This window comes from Oryx dammah, unplaced genomic scaffold, assembly GCF_014754425.2.
Source record: "Oryx dammah isolate SB20612 unplaced genomic scaffold, SCBI_Odam_1.1 HiC_scaffold_11072, whole genome shotgun sequence".
NCBI lineage: Eukaryota > Metazoa > Chordata > Mammalia > Artiodactyla > Bovidae > Oryx > Oryx dammah.
Genome location: NW_024080466.1, coordinates 2,740,897 through 2,756,226, shown reverse-complemented (window position 1 = coordinate 2,756,226; position 15,330 = coordinate 2,740,897). Strand labels below are relative to the sequence as shown.

Genomic DNA, 15,330 nt, shown 5'->3' with positions numbered 1-15,330 from the left:
CATGCATTACAGAAGGAAGTGGCAACCCACTCCAGTGTTCTTGCCTGGAGAATCCCAGGGACGGGGAAGCCTGGTGTGCTGCCGTCTATGGGGTCACACAGAGTCGGACACGACTGAAGCGACTTAGCAGCAGCAGCATCCCTCCTGGGGGAACCCAGAGACAGAAGGCTGCCGTGGGTCAGGGAGTCATTGAGTCCTGCAATCGTAAAACATTTTGATCATATGCCTCATTAGCAAGGTCAGATCAAGAAAATGTAAAGTCCATGTAAATCTAAGAGCGAATCTAATAAGATTCGAAGCTGCTGCTATCATTTTTCTACTCATTCTTTATTCTTTCAATTGAAGTATAGTTGCTATACAATATTATTTGTTACAGGTGTACAGTATAGTGATTCACAATTTTTAAAGGTCCCATTCCATTTATCATTATTATAAAACATTGGCTATATTCCCTGCTTTGTACAGTGTATCCTTGTAACTTATGTTATAGACGGTATTTTATACGTAACCCCATCCTCCTCTCTTGCCCCTCCTCCTTTATTCTCCCCACTGGTAATCTCTAGTCTGCTGTCTCTAAGCTGTCTGTGTCTTTTTTTGTTATATTCACTAATCTACTATAGGCTTCTACCATTTTATTTAGGTACAGCAGCCGGTCTGACTTTAATAATCCTTTAAGCATCACAGAATCTTCCAAATCATGTGATACAATGGACTTGAGTTGCGGCTAACCCCAGGAGATGGTGACAGACGGGGAGGCCTGGCCTGATGCAATTCATGGGGTCACAGAGGGTCAGACATAACTTGGTGACTGAACAACACCGACAATAATGTGTGTGTTAGTTGCTCAGTCACGTCTGACTCTGCAGCTTCATAACTGCAGCCCACCAGGCTCCTCTGTCCATGGAACTCTCCAGGCAAGCATATTGGAGTGGGTTGCCGTTTCCTTCTCCCACACTGTGGGTAGATTCTTTACCATCTGAGCCACCAGGGCAGACCAAGTGAATGTGAAAGTAATTCAGTCACCCCAACTCTTTGCAACCCATGGACTCCAGTCCCTGGAGTTCTCCAGGCCAGAATACTGGAGTGGATAGCCATTCCCTTCTCCAGGGCATTTTCCCAACCCAGGGATCAAACCCAGGTCTCCTGCATTGCAGGCAGATTCTGTACCAGCTGAGGGAAGCCCTGTGTTTTAGTTGCTCGGAAAATATGATCATTACTCAGTGTGTGGGATTCCCTCATAACTCAAGTCAGTAACGAGTCTGCATGCAATGCAGGAGACCTGGGTTTGATTTCTGGGTGGGAAAAATCCTCTGGAGGAGGAAATAGCAACCCACTCCAATATTGTTGCCTGGAGAATCCTATGGACAGAGAAGCCTGGCGGGCTATGGGGTTGGAAGAGTTGAACACAACTTAGAGACTAAACCACCATCCAGTGCATATAACTAAAAGCACTGTAGCCTTCTTCCAAATAATGCTAACTTAAATTATTTCATGTTTTATATAAGATGAGTAAAGCAGCTCAGAACTACCCAATTATTAGCTTTTCAATGAATAGCAAAGCACTTTCCTCTGGGTTTCAGAAATAACTGAGAACAAAGAGTTTGGCCTCAATCGTTACTTTAATTTTCATTTTTTCCACTAACTCATCAAAAGTGTTTAGGCTTTTTCAGTTAGGTAAGATCTGACCCAGTAGAACCAAAAAGGGTTTCATAAATGTTTTTCTCTCTGCAGATGCAAAAGATATTTAAGAAACTTCCAGGATTCAAAGAGATCCATGTGTCAGGATTTAGGTAAGAGAATTGGACTCTTCTCAATTTTTAAATTTACTATCTCTTTATCCTCTTTGAAAAGTGATGTCATGAGGATTTTAAGGTCCCTTATGCCCCAGTTGTTTAACTCTGCCAAATCCTGAAATCTAAATACATTTCAGATAAAGGACTTGTCTAATTAGAACATGACTCTAGGTGATTTTTAAAGCATAACACAGGAGCTGCTCCTTCCTCCCTCTGGAGTCAAAAACATGGCTTTCTGCGAAGAGCTTGTCCTCTGTCCTTGGCAATGTCACTACAGAACCTTTTAGGAAAATCCCTCAGCAAAGACAGACCCAAAAAGGTAGCAGTTAGTTACCTTGCTGTCTGATTGACTGTTTTCCTATCCAGTGCTAAATACCATCATTGTTTAAGCAAATCAGTCTGACCCTGGGGAGACCAGGGAAACTAATAGAGTGGTACCCAAGGAGTAAGAGAATTGGGTGGACAGGGGTACGGAGGCAAGTGCCTTTTTATCATTCTGATGTCTGACCACACTTTCACATCTTTCAGATGTCTGAACCATAGTAATGTATTACCATGCAAAATTTTAAAAATTGAAATTTAAAATAGAAGACATGAAAGAAAATAGTGCCACACCGAAGCAGAGTTCCATCACGTTTGTAGGGTTTCTGTCAAGCAGGCATCTCAACAGTCTGATGTGGGTTGAGGATTTGGGGCAAGAATTTTTTTTGCATCTTTAAGTTCTCATCATTCAAAACATTTACAAGTGGGATCATAATATGGTATTTAAAAAAAAAAAAACTGTGCCACAGGGCATATAGCAGCCCTGGTGTGAGCAGAATGAGATCCCTTGCATGGAGGGGGGTGTATAAAATGGGAGGACAGACCTGACTCAAAGTTCTTCCCAGCCCGTCATCATCTGATGTCTTAAAGCAAGAAGGTCCGTAGGGCAGGTCCCACACTCACAGAGAAGAGCTTCGGTCGGGGGAGAGGTGAGGGGCTGTCCATCCATTGATTTCTCATGAGATATCAGGCACCTCTGGTTTGTGTAATTCCAGAGGAAGGAACTGTTGACATGAACCACAAAAGTAACAAAAGATGAAACTCTTAACATTTACCAAAGCAAACTTTTTTTTTCCTTAATTTTAAGATGTTGCTCCACAGTACTCCACGTGAAATCAGATGGATTAGAGGGGAATAAAAGGTGATAGGAGAATACTAGTATAGACGCAAGGTCTTCTGGATAGATCATTGCAGTGAAAGAACAAATTTTTAAGTTAAACCTGATGGAAATGATAGGAATTCTCTTGGTGAATGTTCACATACTCATTATCCCCACCCTTCAAATAAATTGAAAAACTAAAAAAAAAAAAAAAACTGTTTCAGAAGGAGACCAAAATGTCAGGTGATGAAATTTTGCCTGGTAAAAATTGTAAAGACATATCCCTTGAAATTGCATCTTTCCCAGTGTTTTTCTCGGTAAGAATTTATTCTTATTTCTGTCGAGGATGCTTATAATGTAAATTTGATCACATTTTGTCAATGATTTCCATTATGTTGTATAGAATTAGTCTCCCAGAAAATATTTTGACCTCTGAAAACAGTAAAGAATATGCTTATGAGTGTGGCAAACTTTTAACCATGAAAACAATGCTCAGAATAATATAAAGCAAACTTGTTATGAAGGAAATTGCTTTCTCATGGAGCCAGATCCCCCTACAGAAGAACCTAAAACCGCAGGAGCCTCAAAGTACTCTCTTTTTGTGAGCTCAATTATAGAAAACCTGATCTACAATTGAACAAGTACGTTTAGATCAGTGACCTCATTTGAATCTTTCAACACAACTGGGAAGTAATTAGAACACCTATTATTACCATAATTATAAAGAGGAGCAGTAAAATTTCCACTTTAAATATGGCTGTAACAATCATTCAGTCTAGTTAGAAAATGCTGTGCCTAGTCTCTCAGTTGTGTCCAACTCTTTGCAACCCCATGAACTGCAGCCCACCAGGCTCCTCTGTCCATGGGGATCCTCCAGTCAAGAACATTGGAGTGGGCTGCCATGCCCCTCTCCAGGGGATCTTCTCAACACAGAGATCAAACCCAGGTCTACACGCATTACAGGCAGATTCTTTACTGTCTGAGCCACCAGGGAAGCCCAATAACACTCTGAGTGGGTAGTCTACCCCTTCTCCAGAGGATCTTCCCAACCCAGGATTCAAACCAGGGTCTCCTACATTGCAGGTGGATCCTTTACCAGCTGAGCTACCAGGGAAGCCCAGTTAGAGGGTATACTCCTTCAAAAACTTACTCCTTCAAAAACTTACACACAAATATCCACAGCAGTTTAATTGTATTAGCCAAGAACTGGAAACAACCCCAATGTCCTTCAACAGAGCTGTAGATAAACAAACTGTGGTATATTCTTATCATAGACTTCTACTTAGCAAAGGAACAAACTATCAGAATGCACAACAACATAGATTTATTTCAAAATAATTATGTTGAGTGAAAGATGCCAGGAAAAAAAAAAGGGTATGGTATACTTCCATTTGCATTTAACTCTAGATAATGAAAAGCAGGGCTTCCCAGGCAGCCCTAGTGGTAAAGAACTTGCCTGCCAACGCGGGAGACTTAAGAGACTCAGATTCCATCCCTGAATTGAGAAGAGCCCTTGAAGGAGGGCCTGGCAACCCACTCCAGTATTCTTGCCTGGAGAACCCCACAGAGAGAGGAGCCTGGCAGCCTACAGTCCATAGGGTCACACAGAGTTGGACATGACGGAATCGACTTAGCATGCAAGCACGCAGAGTGCAAACTAGTCTACAGTGAGAGAAAACAGATCAGTTGTTCCTTAAGGAGGGGGAGACAGAGAGGGATGAAAGGGGAAGATTATAAACAGCCATAAGTAAACTTTTGGGGGTATGAATTTGATTGCAGTGGTGGTTTCACGGGTGTATATATGAAATTTATCAGACTGTACATGTGCAACATGTGTAGTTTGTTTTATGACAATTGCATCTCAACAAAACAATTCTGTGAAGTTAATAGGACTAGGGTCTTGGCCCAGGAAGCTTGGTCTTTCTTCAGAGCTTCACGGATTGAAAACTATTGCTGAAAACAAGCAAGAGACAAGGCCTGAATAAATGTCTAGCAGTAGAAGCAGTTTCAGTCATGTTACATCAAAGAGTGACAGTGAATGACTTTGTGATCCAGGCAGAAAGAGCAGCAATGCAAATGCCATCACGTGTGTAGAGTGTCTTTGTCAGCAACTAGTGCTTGAGACTGGAGAAGGCGATGGCACCCCACTCTAGTACTCTTGCCTGGAAAATCCCATGGATGGAGGAGCCTGGTGGGCTGCAGTCCATAGGTCGCAAAGAGTCAGACACGACTGAGCGACTTCGCTATCACTTTTCACTTTCATGCATTGGAGAAGGAAATGGCAACCCACTCCAGTGTTCTTGCCTGGAGAATCCCAGGGACCGGGGAGCCTGGTGGGCTGCCGTCTATGGGGTCACACAGAGTCGAACACGACTAAAGCGAATTAGCAGTAGCAGCAGCAGCAGCGCTTGAGACATAAAGTGGGAAAACTGAATGTAGCTTCTGAACTAAATTCACACATATGCCCAGAGAAGTCCAGAATTTTTTTTTCAGTCTGGTGACCAAATGACCTTTCTGGCACAAACAGGTAGTGACATGGCAAAATGAACCCAGGTTTATGGCCAGGGTTTGAATACTAGTTCTGCCACTTTCCAAATGATAGCTTTCCCTCTCTCTGCATCTTCCCTTATCTATGAAATGGGAGTTGTTGTTGCAAAGATTAAGTGAGGATGCGCCTAAACTGCCTGCAACAAACCACCCTCTCAGTAAACAGGTATTTGTTTTTCCTGCACCCTGTTGCACAGTAGATTGTACCATCCCCCTTAAGTCTTCCTGATGAAACCAATTCAAAAAACAATCAGTCAGTAAAACTCCAGTTCCAGTGTCGAGTCTCAAATAAATTACCTTCAGGAATAAACTAACCATATAATGCCATACAGAGGATGAAAAATCCATTTACAAAATATTTTTTTAAAAAACTTCCTGGTACCAGTAGGCCTGCAAACCTAAGAGCTATAGGATATATTTGCAACCTCTATAAAAGGAATATAAGGAAATCAAAGAGTTTAAGGATGCATAATCTTTGAATTAGGGCTCATATTCTAATAAGAAGCATCATAGAATAATGTTTACTTCCTGAGATTCATATGGTTCTCAAAATTTCCATCCAGATTCTGATGGCAGTTTATATATTTCCTTCAAAGCTCTGAACCAACGTGAGAGACAATGTAATATGTATATGAATTGATTCATTGAATGTCTCAGTAAATTTCTTGAAAATTCTTTCTCCTTTCCATGTTTCCATTGTACGTGATGAAATGAAGACCAAAGAAAGAAAGAGATGGGTAATTTGAACTTTTTTTCCTACTGTTTTGAAATATAGTATATCACCCCACATAGACACATTTATATGCTCATCTCTTAGAGATCATTTTTACATATAAAATCTGGATAAGTCATTGACCATTGGTGACTTAGTTTAATGGGAGTAACTGATCAATTGGTCAGCAGTAGAAAATAATTCTTGAATCAAGATCACTACATGAGATACGCAGGTAAAATGTGACTTTATCAGTGGAACTGTCTTCTATAAAACTCAAAAGCTTTTCAAAAGAAAAACATAAAAGCACCTATCTGCAATGCAAGTATGTCTCAACAATTTCCAAAATGTCGTTTGTGATGGGAAGTTGTCAGTCTGGTTGCACACTCGTGCACGCAACATATTTAGGTGTGGAATAAAGCAGAGAAAGTAATTTGCCCCTTGGCTCCAAAGTCAGCATGACTGGGCCCACTATACCTTAGAGAGCTCAGTAGTAGGTATCCAGCTTGGCTCCTGTAACTGGTGAAATAACCAAATGCAGACTTTGACTAATCATGTGGCCTGAAGAACTGCTGAGAATACACATTACTGGCTCCTGTGGCCTTTAAAACATTTTTGTATCCCTCTGTGTGAATTTATGGCATAAATAAAGAGGTGAAATCTGGTCCTAGACCACAGACTGGAGAGAATCCTATTTCATTTATAAATGCATAAGGGCATTGAATCAATAAATATGAGAATAAATACAGTTAATCATTAACTACTTCCCTTTCTCTTTTCTCACATCTTCCTTCCAAGATGTTATTTTAAAAGCAACTTGAGGGAAGACAAAATTATGTTTAATATAGAGTTGTATTTTTTTAATTAAAAAATGCTTCTTGAAAAAAAAAAAGGAAATAAATAGCCTTGAGAACTGAAGCTTTGACTTGGTTACAACACTCAAACATTATTGTCCTATTGCTCTATCCTACTTGTATTTCATAGACTTTCCTAAAGGAGGCTACTTGTAGAGAAAAAAAGACAATTCATCCTTCCTACTGACTGGCCATGAAAAACACTGATCAACACCAGCAACTCGTGGCAATTAACACTTTTTCACAAAGACCTGAAATGAGAATCTATGGCCCCTTGATCCAGTTAGCAGTCCCTCTTCAAGCTGGATTTAAGTCTTACCATAACAATCTATTTCAGAGCTAAAATATACATTAATTCTTTCCCACCTTTCAAATTTCTAATAAACACTGAAATTAGTTTCAAGTGTGATATTCATCAAGAGCCCATCAGAGGTTGAAGCTGTCCTGAAGCTTTGTAGCAGCATAGTGGTTCTCTTTACAAGGCATGTAACCATGGCTTTGGGTGCAACGTGTCCCCTGCTGTCTACAGGACGAGCTCCACAGAGATGCAACTTACAGCCATCTTTAAGAAAGGCAAGGCAGAAGCAAAAAGCCCTGCCAGTGACCCTCCGTCATTTGATTCCAACAAAATTGAAAGTGAAGGAGACCCTCGTGGAACGATGGAGGAAGAGAAGCTAAGAGAACTCTATCCCACAGTGTCAGAGCTCAGGAAGCTGATCAGCAGAGCCCTGGAGGAAGACCAATCCTTGGATGTGGGGACAATTCGGTTCACTGACGGTCAGTGGGTGATTTCATAGCTCTGGGATTATCCTCATTCTGATAGAGACAAGGAGGCATGAATGTCCCCTGGTCACTGATATTTTAATAGGTCCTGTAGAGTCGATCATTTCTGTGACTTTTGTTGCTTTTTGTTTTGTTGTTTTGCTATTGTTTTTCAGTCACTAAGTCATGTCCTCTCTTTGCGACCCCATGGATTGCAGCACGCCAGGCCTCCCTGTCCCTCACTGTTTCCCAGAGTCTTCCCAAGTTTGTGTCCATTGAATCAGTAATGCCATCCAACCATCTCATCCTCTGTCGTCCCCTTCTCCTCCTGCCTTCAATCTTTCCCAGCATCAGGGTCTTTTCCAATGAGTCAGCTGTTCGCATCAGGTGGCCAAAGTATTGGAGCTTCAGCATCAGTCCTTCCAATGAGTATTCAGGGTTGGTTTCCTTTAGGATTCACTGGTTTGATCTCCTTGCTGTCCAAGAGACTCTGAACAGTCTTCTCCCACACCATAGTTTGAAAGCATCAATTCTTCTGCGTTCTGCCTTCCTTACGGTCCAACTGTGACTCTGGAAGGTATCATTTCTGTCTTTCCTCACTGTCCCCAGGGTCTCATTTGATAACGCTTTCATGACCACTTCATGCCATAAATAGCTCTAGGGAAGCCAACAGCTGTAGCTCCATCCAGCTCAACAACAGTCACCCACCAAGTCCAGGTGGAGAGAAGAACCTGGGTTGTATTCCCCTGGCACAACCCAGATTCCCTTATCTAGTAAATTGGTCAGGGCCCAGGAGGAAAGATGGCACACTCAAATTAGAATAATTTGAGAAGAGTTTGATAACGGGACTATTTATAAAGGTTTCCCTAACGCCCAGAGGTAGAGAAGAAAATGGCAACCCGCTCCAGTATTCTTGCCTGGAAAATTTCATGGACAAGAGGAGCCTGATGGGTTACAGTCCATGGGGTCACAAAGAGTCAGACATGACTGGACATGCACTCTGTGCCCAGAGGACTAGAACAGTTCCCTGGAGCTGGAAGCAGCAAATCCCCGCCACTACCTCCAGGCCTGATCTAACCAGCAGTCCCCAACCTTTTGGGCACCAGGGACCAGTTTCATGGAAGACAGATAAAGAGGAAAGGGAATGATTCAGCGGTAATGCAGCGGTGGGGAGCCACGTGGGAACGGCAAATGCAGCTTTGCTTCTTCGGCCATTCACCTTCTACTGTGCGGCCCAGTCCCTATCAGGCCTTGGACTGGTATGGGCCTGAGGGTTGAGGACCCCTCATCTAAGCCATCCCAAGGACAGGGAGTGAGGAACCACTGATATGGCTCATATAAGTCAACTTCCCAGGGCAGAGAGTTGTGGAGAGAGAAGAGTGTATAGATCTAAAGACATCAGCAGAGAAGCAGGACCCTCAGAGGGTGCCTGGAGGGACCCAGGAGCCTGGAACTCTTCACAATTCCTGGTGCTCCAGGCATAATAGATGAGCACTGGAAATGTCATTTTAGTGTGACCTGGCACAAAACTGGCATTCTCTGTCAGGTCTGTTTCTGTAATTCAGATAGTCAAACTCAACTCTGGAAAACTTTACAAAGGTCTCTTGGGATTAGATAGAGGGCATGTCAGTAAAGATGTCAGTAAGGATTAAAATCCTCTTGGTTCACTTTTGAATTTCTATTTCAGTGAAAAACTTCAGGCTCATCTCCGAGGCCACCTGATACTCTGGGTTGGTCTCTTGGTTAAATCCTTTGGGATAATCTGAAAATCCAGCTTCAGGGTGGAAGCAAGCCTCACAAGGACTCACAAATGGTCCTTGGTTCCAGTATTTATTCTAGACATTCCTTTCTTTGTCAGCTTAGCAATATTTTTGTTCCCACTGGCCTAGCCAGTGAGCCTGGCTGCTTGGTCCTAATATGTACAACTGAAGACCTTAAAAACCACCTTAATAACTGTTCTATCACATAGACTTGCGCAATGCACCCCCTGCAACCAACCATTGATCCTAAAGGATCAATGACCACCAATGCGTCTGATGCTGATTTCTTGATCATTTGTTGTATCCTCCTTAAGGACTGACTTTTGCCACATTTTATAACCCTCACTGTTTTACTGCCCCAACCACACAAAAAAAAAAAGGGCAGGGGGGACATTGAACCCTTGTGATATTTTTTTCACCCACAGAAATTGTTGGGTCATTGCCAAGCCTGGATCCTGACACCCAGTTGGTGCTGCCCACTCTCCTCACTGTTATCACAAAGGTGAGTTTGTTATCCTTTGTCCTTCAAATAGGAACAAAGCCTCCAAACTTCCATCAGAAAAAAAACAGCCTAAGGACTGAACAGAGCAAGATCCCTTCTACAGTGTCAATTGAATCTAAAAAAGAATGAATACATGTATATATACAACTGAGTCACTTAGTCCACCTGAAACTAACACAGCATTTTAAATCACTATACTCCAATAAAAATAATCAAATAAATATAATTATTTTCTGAGTCTTACAGGTAGTACTTGCTTACCCAATTTCAGTGTCTGTATTAATAAGACATAATACAACTTGCATTTCAAATATTGTTAAATTCAAAGTTTTCTTCAACATAGTTAGAGCTTTGTTCCAATTAGAATCAGAATTTGCCTTTTTCATAAAACAAATATGTGTTCATGAAGTGAAAAGAATACTTACAGCACAATGTATTATTTGACTTTGACTTTCTGACACAAATACAAGCATAAAAATACATTTGTTCTTAAGTCTAAAGTCTTTATATATTTATCGGGGGGGTTGCAAGTATAAATGAATGTCTTAGGAAGTACAAAGTTATGAATTCAGTAATAATTTATGTATTTCATTTAAAGGTATGTTCATTTAATTTATGCGAAAAGTTGTCCCTGGGGGTCCATAACTGAAAGTGCTGACTAAGCTCTATTCCCTTTTTTAATGAAAGAATTCATAAGTTCAAACGTGACTGATGCAGGTTTCAAAGTATTTCAGTTATAAGTTAACCCTACACAGGCAGACTCAGTTAGCCAAAAGACTGTATTTTTCTACTGTATCAATGCACCTTTTCCTTTCAGGACTTGTTTCTGTATCAGAACCTATATCAGAATCCACAGTAGATTCAAGTCAACTACAAAATGATTTGTTCAAATTTAATTGAAAAGAAAAAATACAGAGCATAGCCCTTCTCAGATACAGAGCAATGTCCCTTGTCAACAGCTGTCTCTAAATCCTTCTTCAGGATGCTACTCTGAGTCCAGAACTTCCTCTCGGTCAACCCCGGCTGGAGACAGTGGACAGAGCAGGACACAGTCTATCTGGTGAGTAGAGGCTATGTTCTAGAGTCAGAGACCCTTCCCATAGGGTCTATGTTAGATGACAACATCCTCTTTGAGGACTACATCTATGACTGACACTGCTTCAGAGTTCAGTGATTCAAGTCTTCCTCAGCCCTCAGGAGAGGGTTGGCTCCCCACAGCATTTCCAACAGGAGAGCCATCCACTGGACTCCTCCTGACGAGGCGATCACCCTCAGCCTCCTTTCCTCAGCTCTGGGCCCCAGTCTCACAGAGAGCACTGTAAGCCCTTTCCCAACAGATCTGGTGAAAAAGAAGCTGAAACCAAAGCAGCCCCGACTGCCCACACGGAACAGCTGTCTCTGCTGGGCTTCAAACCTGAGAGCTTGTCAGGCCAAGGCAGGTCCTAAAGCCCACATCCGCGGCAAAGGGCTATGGCGACAGAGGACTGGGCCCTTACAATCGGTGTTTACATTCTTATTCACAGTATACAGGTTGACCATGGATACTGTCTGTTCTCCCATGTGTGTTTCTTTACTGCCTGTTACCACATGTGCAATTGGTCTATAAGGATGTCAGTAAATACTGAAATCCTCCTGGTTCACTTTTTTAATATTTTTTACTTTTTCAGTAATTTTTTTAATTTAATTGAAGTACAGTTGATTTGCCATGTTGTGTTAATTTCTGCTATATAGCAAAGTGATACACTCATACATATGTACACATTTTGTTCAGGTTTTTTTCCATTATAGTTTGTCACAGGATATTGAATATAGTTCCCTGTGCTATACAGTAGGGATATTATTGTTTATTCATCCTGTATATAATGGCTTGCATCTGCTAAACTCAAGTTCCCAACCGTCCTCGAACGCCCACCCTCTTGGCAACCATGAGTCTGTTCTCTCTATTTGTGAGTCTATTTCTGTTTTATAGATAGTTTCATTTGTGTCATATTTCAGATTCTACATATAAGTGATATCATATAGTACTTGTCTTTCTCTTTCTGACTAACTTCAATTAGTATGATAATCTCAGCTGCTGCTGCTGCTGCTAAGTCACTTCAGTCGTATCCGACTCTGTGCTACCCCATAGACGGCAGCCCACCAGGCATCCCCCATCCCTGGGATTCTCCAGGCAAGAACACTGGAGTGAGTTGCCATTTCCTTCTGTAATGCATGAAAGTGAAAAGTGAAAGTGAAGTCGCTCAGTCGTGTCCGACTCATAGCGACCCCATAGACTACAGGCCACCAGGCTCCTCTGCCCATGGGATTTTCCAGGCAAGAGTACTGGAGTAGGGTGCCATTGCCTTTTCTGATGATAATCTCTAGTTCCATTCATATTGCTGAAAGTGGTACTGTTTCGTTCTTTTCTATAGCTGAGTAGTAGTCCGTTGTTTATCTATACCACATCTTTATCGTTCATCTGTCAACATATGTTTAGGTTGTTTCCATGTCTTAGCTATTGTGAACAGTGATGCTATGAACATTGAGATGCCTGTATCTTTTTGAATTACAATTGGGTCTGGACATATGCCCAGGATTAGGATTGCTAGATCATATAGTAATTCTATCTTTAGTTTTCTGAAGCTTCAAGTTCACTTCTGAATTTTCAAGAATGTTTAATTTTGAGGCAATAGGGTCAAATTTTCTCATAATTTAAGAGGAAATCTTTATCAATATATGAAGACCTTAGGAAAACAAAAACCAATATTCTGCAGAAGAGTCCTTTTTTAGTGCAAGAAATAGTGGATATAATGGCTTTGAAAGTGAAAGTTAGTCACTCAGTCTTGTCTGACTCTTTGTGACCCCATGGACTGTAGCCCACCAGTCTCCTCTGTCCATGGAATTCTCCAGGCAAGAATACTGGAGTGGGTTGCCATTCCTTTTCCAGGGGATCTTCCCAACCAGGGATTGAACCCAGGTCTCTCACATTGCAGGCAGACTCTTTTACCAACTGAGCCCCCAGGGAAGCCTCTTAGGAATCTCTATGCTTCCCACTTTATACAGCTCTCTGGCGAAGCTCTAAATAAAAATGTCTTTAAGGAAACATGGAACCTCAGAATATGAGGCTGATAAGTATGACCTGTGATTCTAAGTGAAAATGCCAGGGAAGATTGTCATTGTTGATATTTTCATGGGAGTTTTAATGTTTTAGTTATGGCTCTTTACAAACTTCTACAGGTTTGAGTGGTCTATCTCATTTCTATTTTCCTCATAAATCTTGTGTGAAATTAGTATGTAATTTTATTGTATACAAGGTTTTCCCCAAAACATATATAACATGATTGCAGAACCACCTATACAGGTGATACTTGGTTTACATGATTACCAGTGAACGAATGTTAGCCACATGATACAGTTATCTATTTCTGCATTATAAATCACCCCTGAAGTTAGTGTCTTAAATTAACAACCATTTATTTTGCCCATAAATATGAAATTCGGGCAGCAATCAGTAGGGACAGCTCTTCTCCGCCCCATGTTGTGTCAGCTAGAGTACCTCAACTGGTGTTGAAGATCTTTTTTCAAGAGGGCTCACTCGCATGGCTAGCAAGTCGGTGCTCAGCCAGAGCTACTGGCTGGAGTCCTCATTTCTTCTCTGTGTATCCTCTTCGAGGGGCTGCTTGAGCTTCCTCCCAGCATGTCAGCTGGTTTCAAACAGCCATTACCACAAGAGAAAAAAAGTGGAAGGTGCCAGTCTCCTCGGGGCCAGAAACAGTGTCACGTCCTCCCAGACCAATGATTAGGCAACCATTTTGTTTAAAGAGGAGGGAACACAGATCTTGTCTCTTGATGGAAAAAGTAACAAAGCATTTATGGCTATTGATAATTAGCCACAATCCATATCAACCACTACTTTGACTTTTAAATTACTTAAAAGTTGGTTGGATAAAACAAACCAACTTTTGATGACATGAGGGATATAAAGTTCTCACTGAATTCCTTTCCTTCATTAAGATATAAAAAAAGCTTTATTATAAGATCAGCATTTCAGGTATATTAACTAAAACAATAGTATATCTATGATGAAAGTATTATTGTATTTTCAAAATTGCTTTACTGTTTTCATTTTATTATGCATGCCTTCCATTCATAAATATATCATAGAACACTAAAGCTGGAAGGACTCTTAGACATAGTCTAGTTAAACTTTACGTTTCACAGGTAAGAAAACCAAGGCTACAGATGGGAAGTGCCTTGCTCAAGGTCACATCATAGCTGGTCACAAAGCCAGAACCATCCATATGCTTGGCTTAAGTAGTCCCATCATTTAAAACACTATGTTCTTTCAATCTTGTTTGCCCTCCATTCATAACCTTTCTTTCTCTATTTCACTACATTGTCATTGTTTTAGTAGTCTAGCCTTGTAAGTCTTCACCTCCTAATCTTACCTCCTAATCACCACAGTTTTCACAATGTTTCACACATTACAGGGACACAATTTTCACAAAAATCACAGATTTTGTTTTCAATTTAGCAGCTTCATTTCCATCTTCATTTTACTTGACGCTGCTGGCATGAGTTCCTGCTGATGCTGCCTTCTTGAAACTCCTTCATTCGTCTTCCACAAATGAATCATTCCTGTTTCTTAGGTTTTATCAATATTTTAATAAAATGCTGCATCATTCCCCAAAAAAGATAATGAGGGTTTACAGACATATATGAAACACAGTAAGGTTTTGTTTTTAAAGAATTGAAAGAAAATAGAAGAAAAGATGAAACAAAGCTAGGTCAGATGATACTTTTACAGTAGTAAAATGTTTGGACACAAGGCAGAGGTGATGGTTACACTATATTGTGAATTTTCCTCACAATTCCTGAATCATTTATTTTTTTTAAGTCATCAAATATTTATAACTAATGAATAATTTTAGAATAACAGAATTAAGACAATATTTATCTGAATAGCATTATCCCTTCTTTTGTATGTTTGACATTTTACAATTTGAACCATTTGTTTTTTCAATTTATTTTATTGAAGTATAGTTGATTTACAAGGTTGTGTTAATTTCCGCTGTACAGCAAACTGATCAGTTACACACATATTTACATTCTTTTCCATACTCTTTTCCATTATGATATATCATAGAATATTGAATATAGTTCCCTGTGCTATACAGTACAACCTCAATCTTTATCCATCCTGTATATAATAGTTTGCATCTGCTAATCCCAACACTTCCCTCCCCAACCCCTCCCCCTTGACAAACACAAGTCTGTCAT

At 40.8% G+C, this 15,330-nt stretch overlaps 1 protein-coding gene across 1 annotated transcript in view; it reads left to right on the top strand.

Annotated features, from left to right (window-relative positions):
- The window catches only part of LOC120860405 (interphotoreceptor matrix proteoglycan 1-like), a 157,171-nt gene that overhangs the window by 56,980 nt on the left and 84,861 nt on the right, over positions 1-15,330 (top strand). The window contains 5 exon segments of the mRNA XM_040236206.1: positions 1,732-1,790; positions 6,198-6,218; positions 7,577-7,824; positions 9,995-10,071; positions 11,053-11,131. Of these exon segments, the coding sequence (XP_040092140.1) occupies positions 1,732-1,790; positions 6,198-6,218; positions 7,577-7,824; positions 9,995-10,071; positions 11,053-11,131 (484 nt within the window).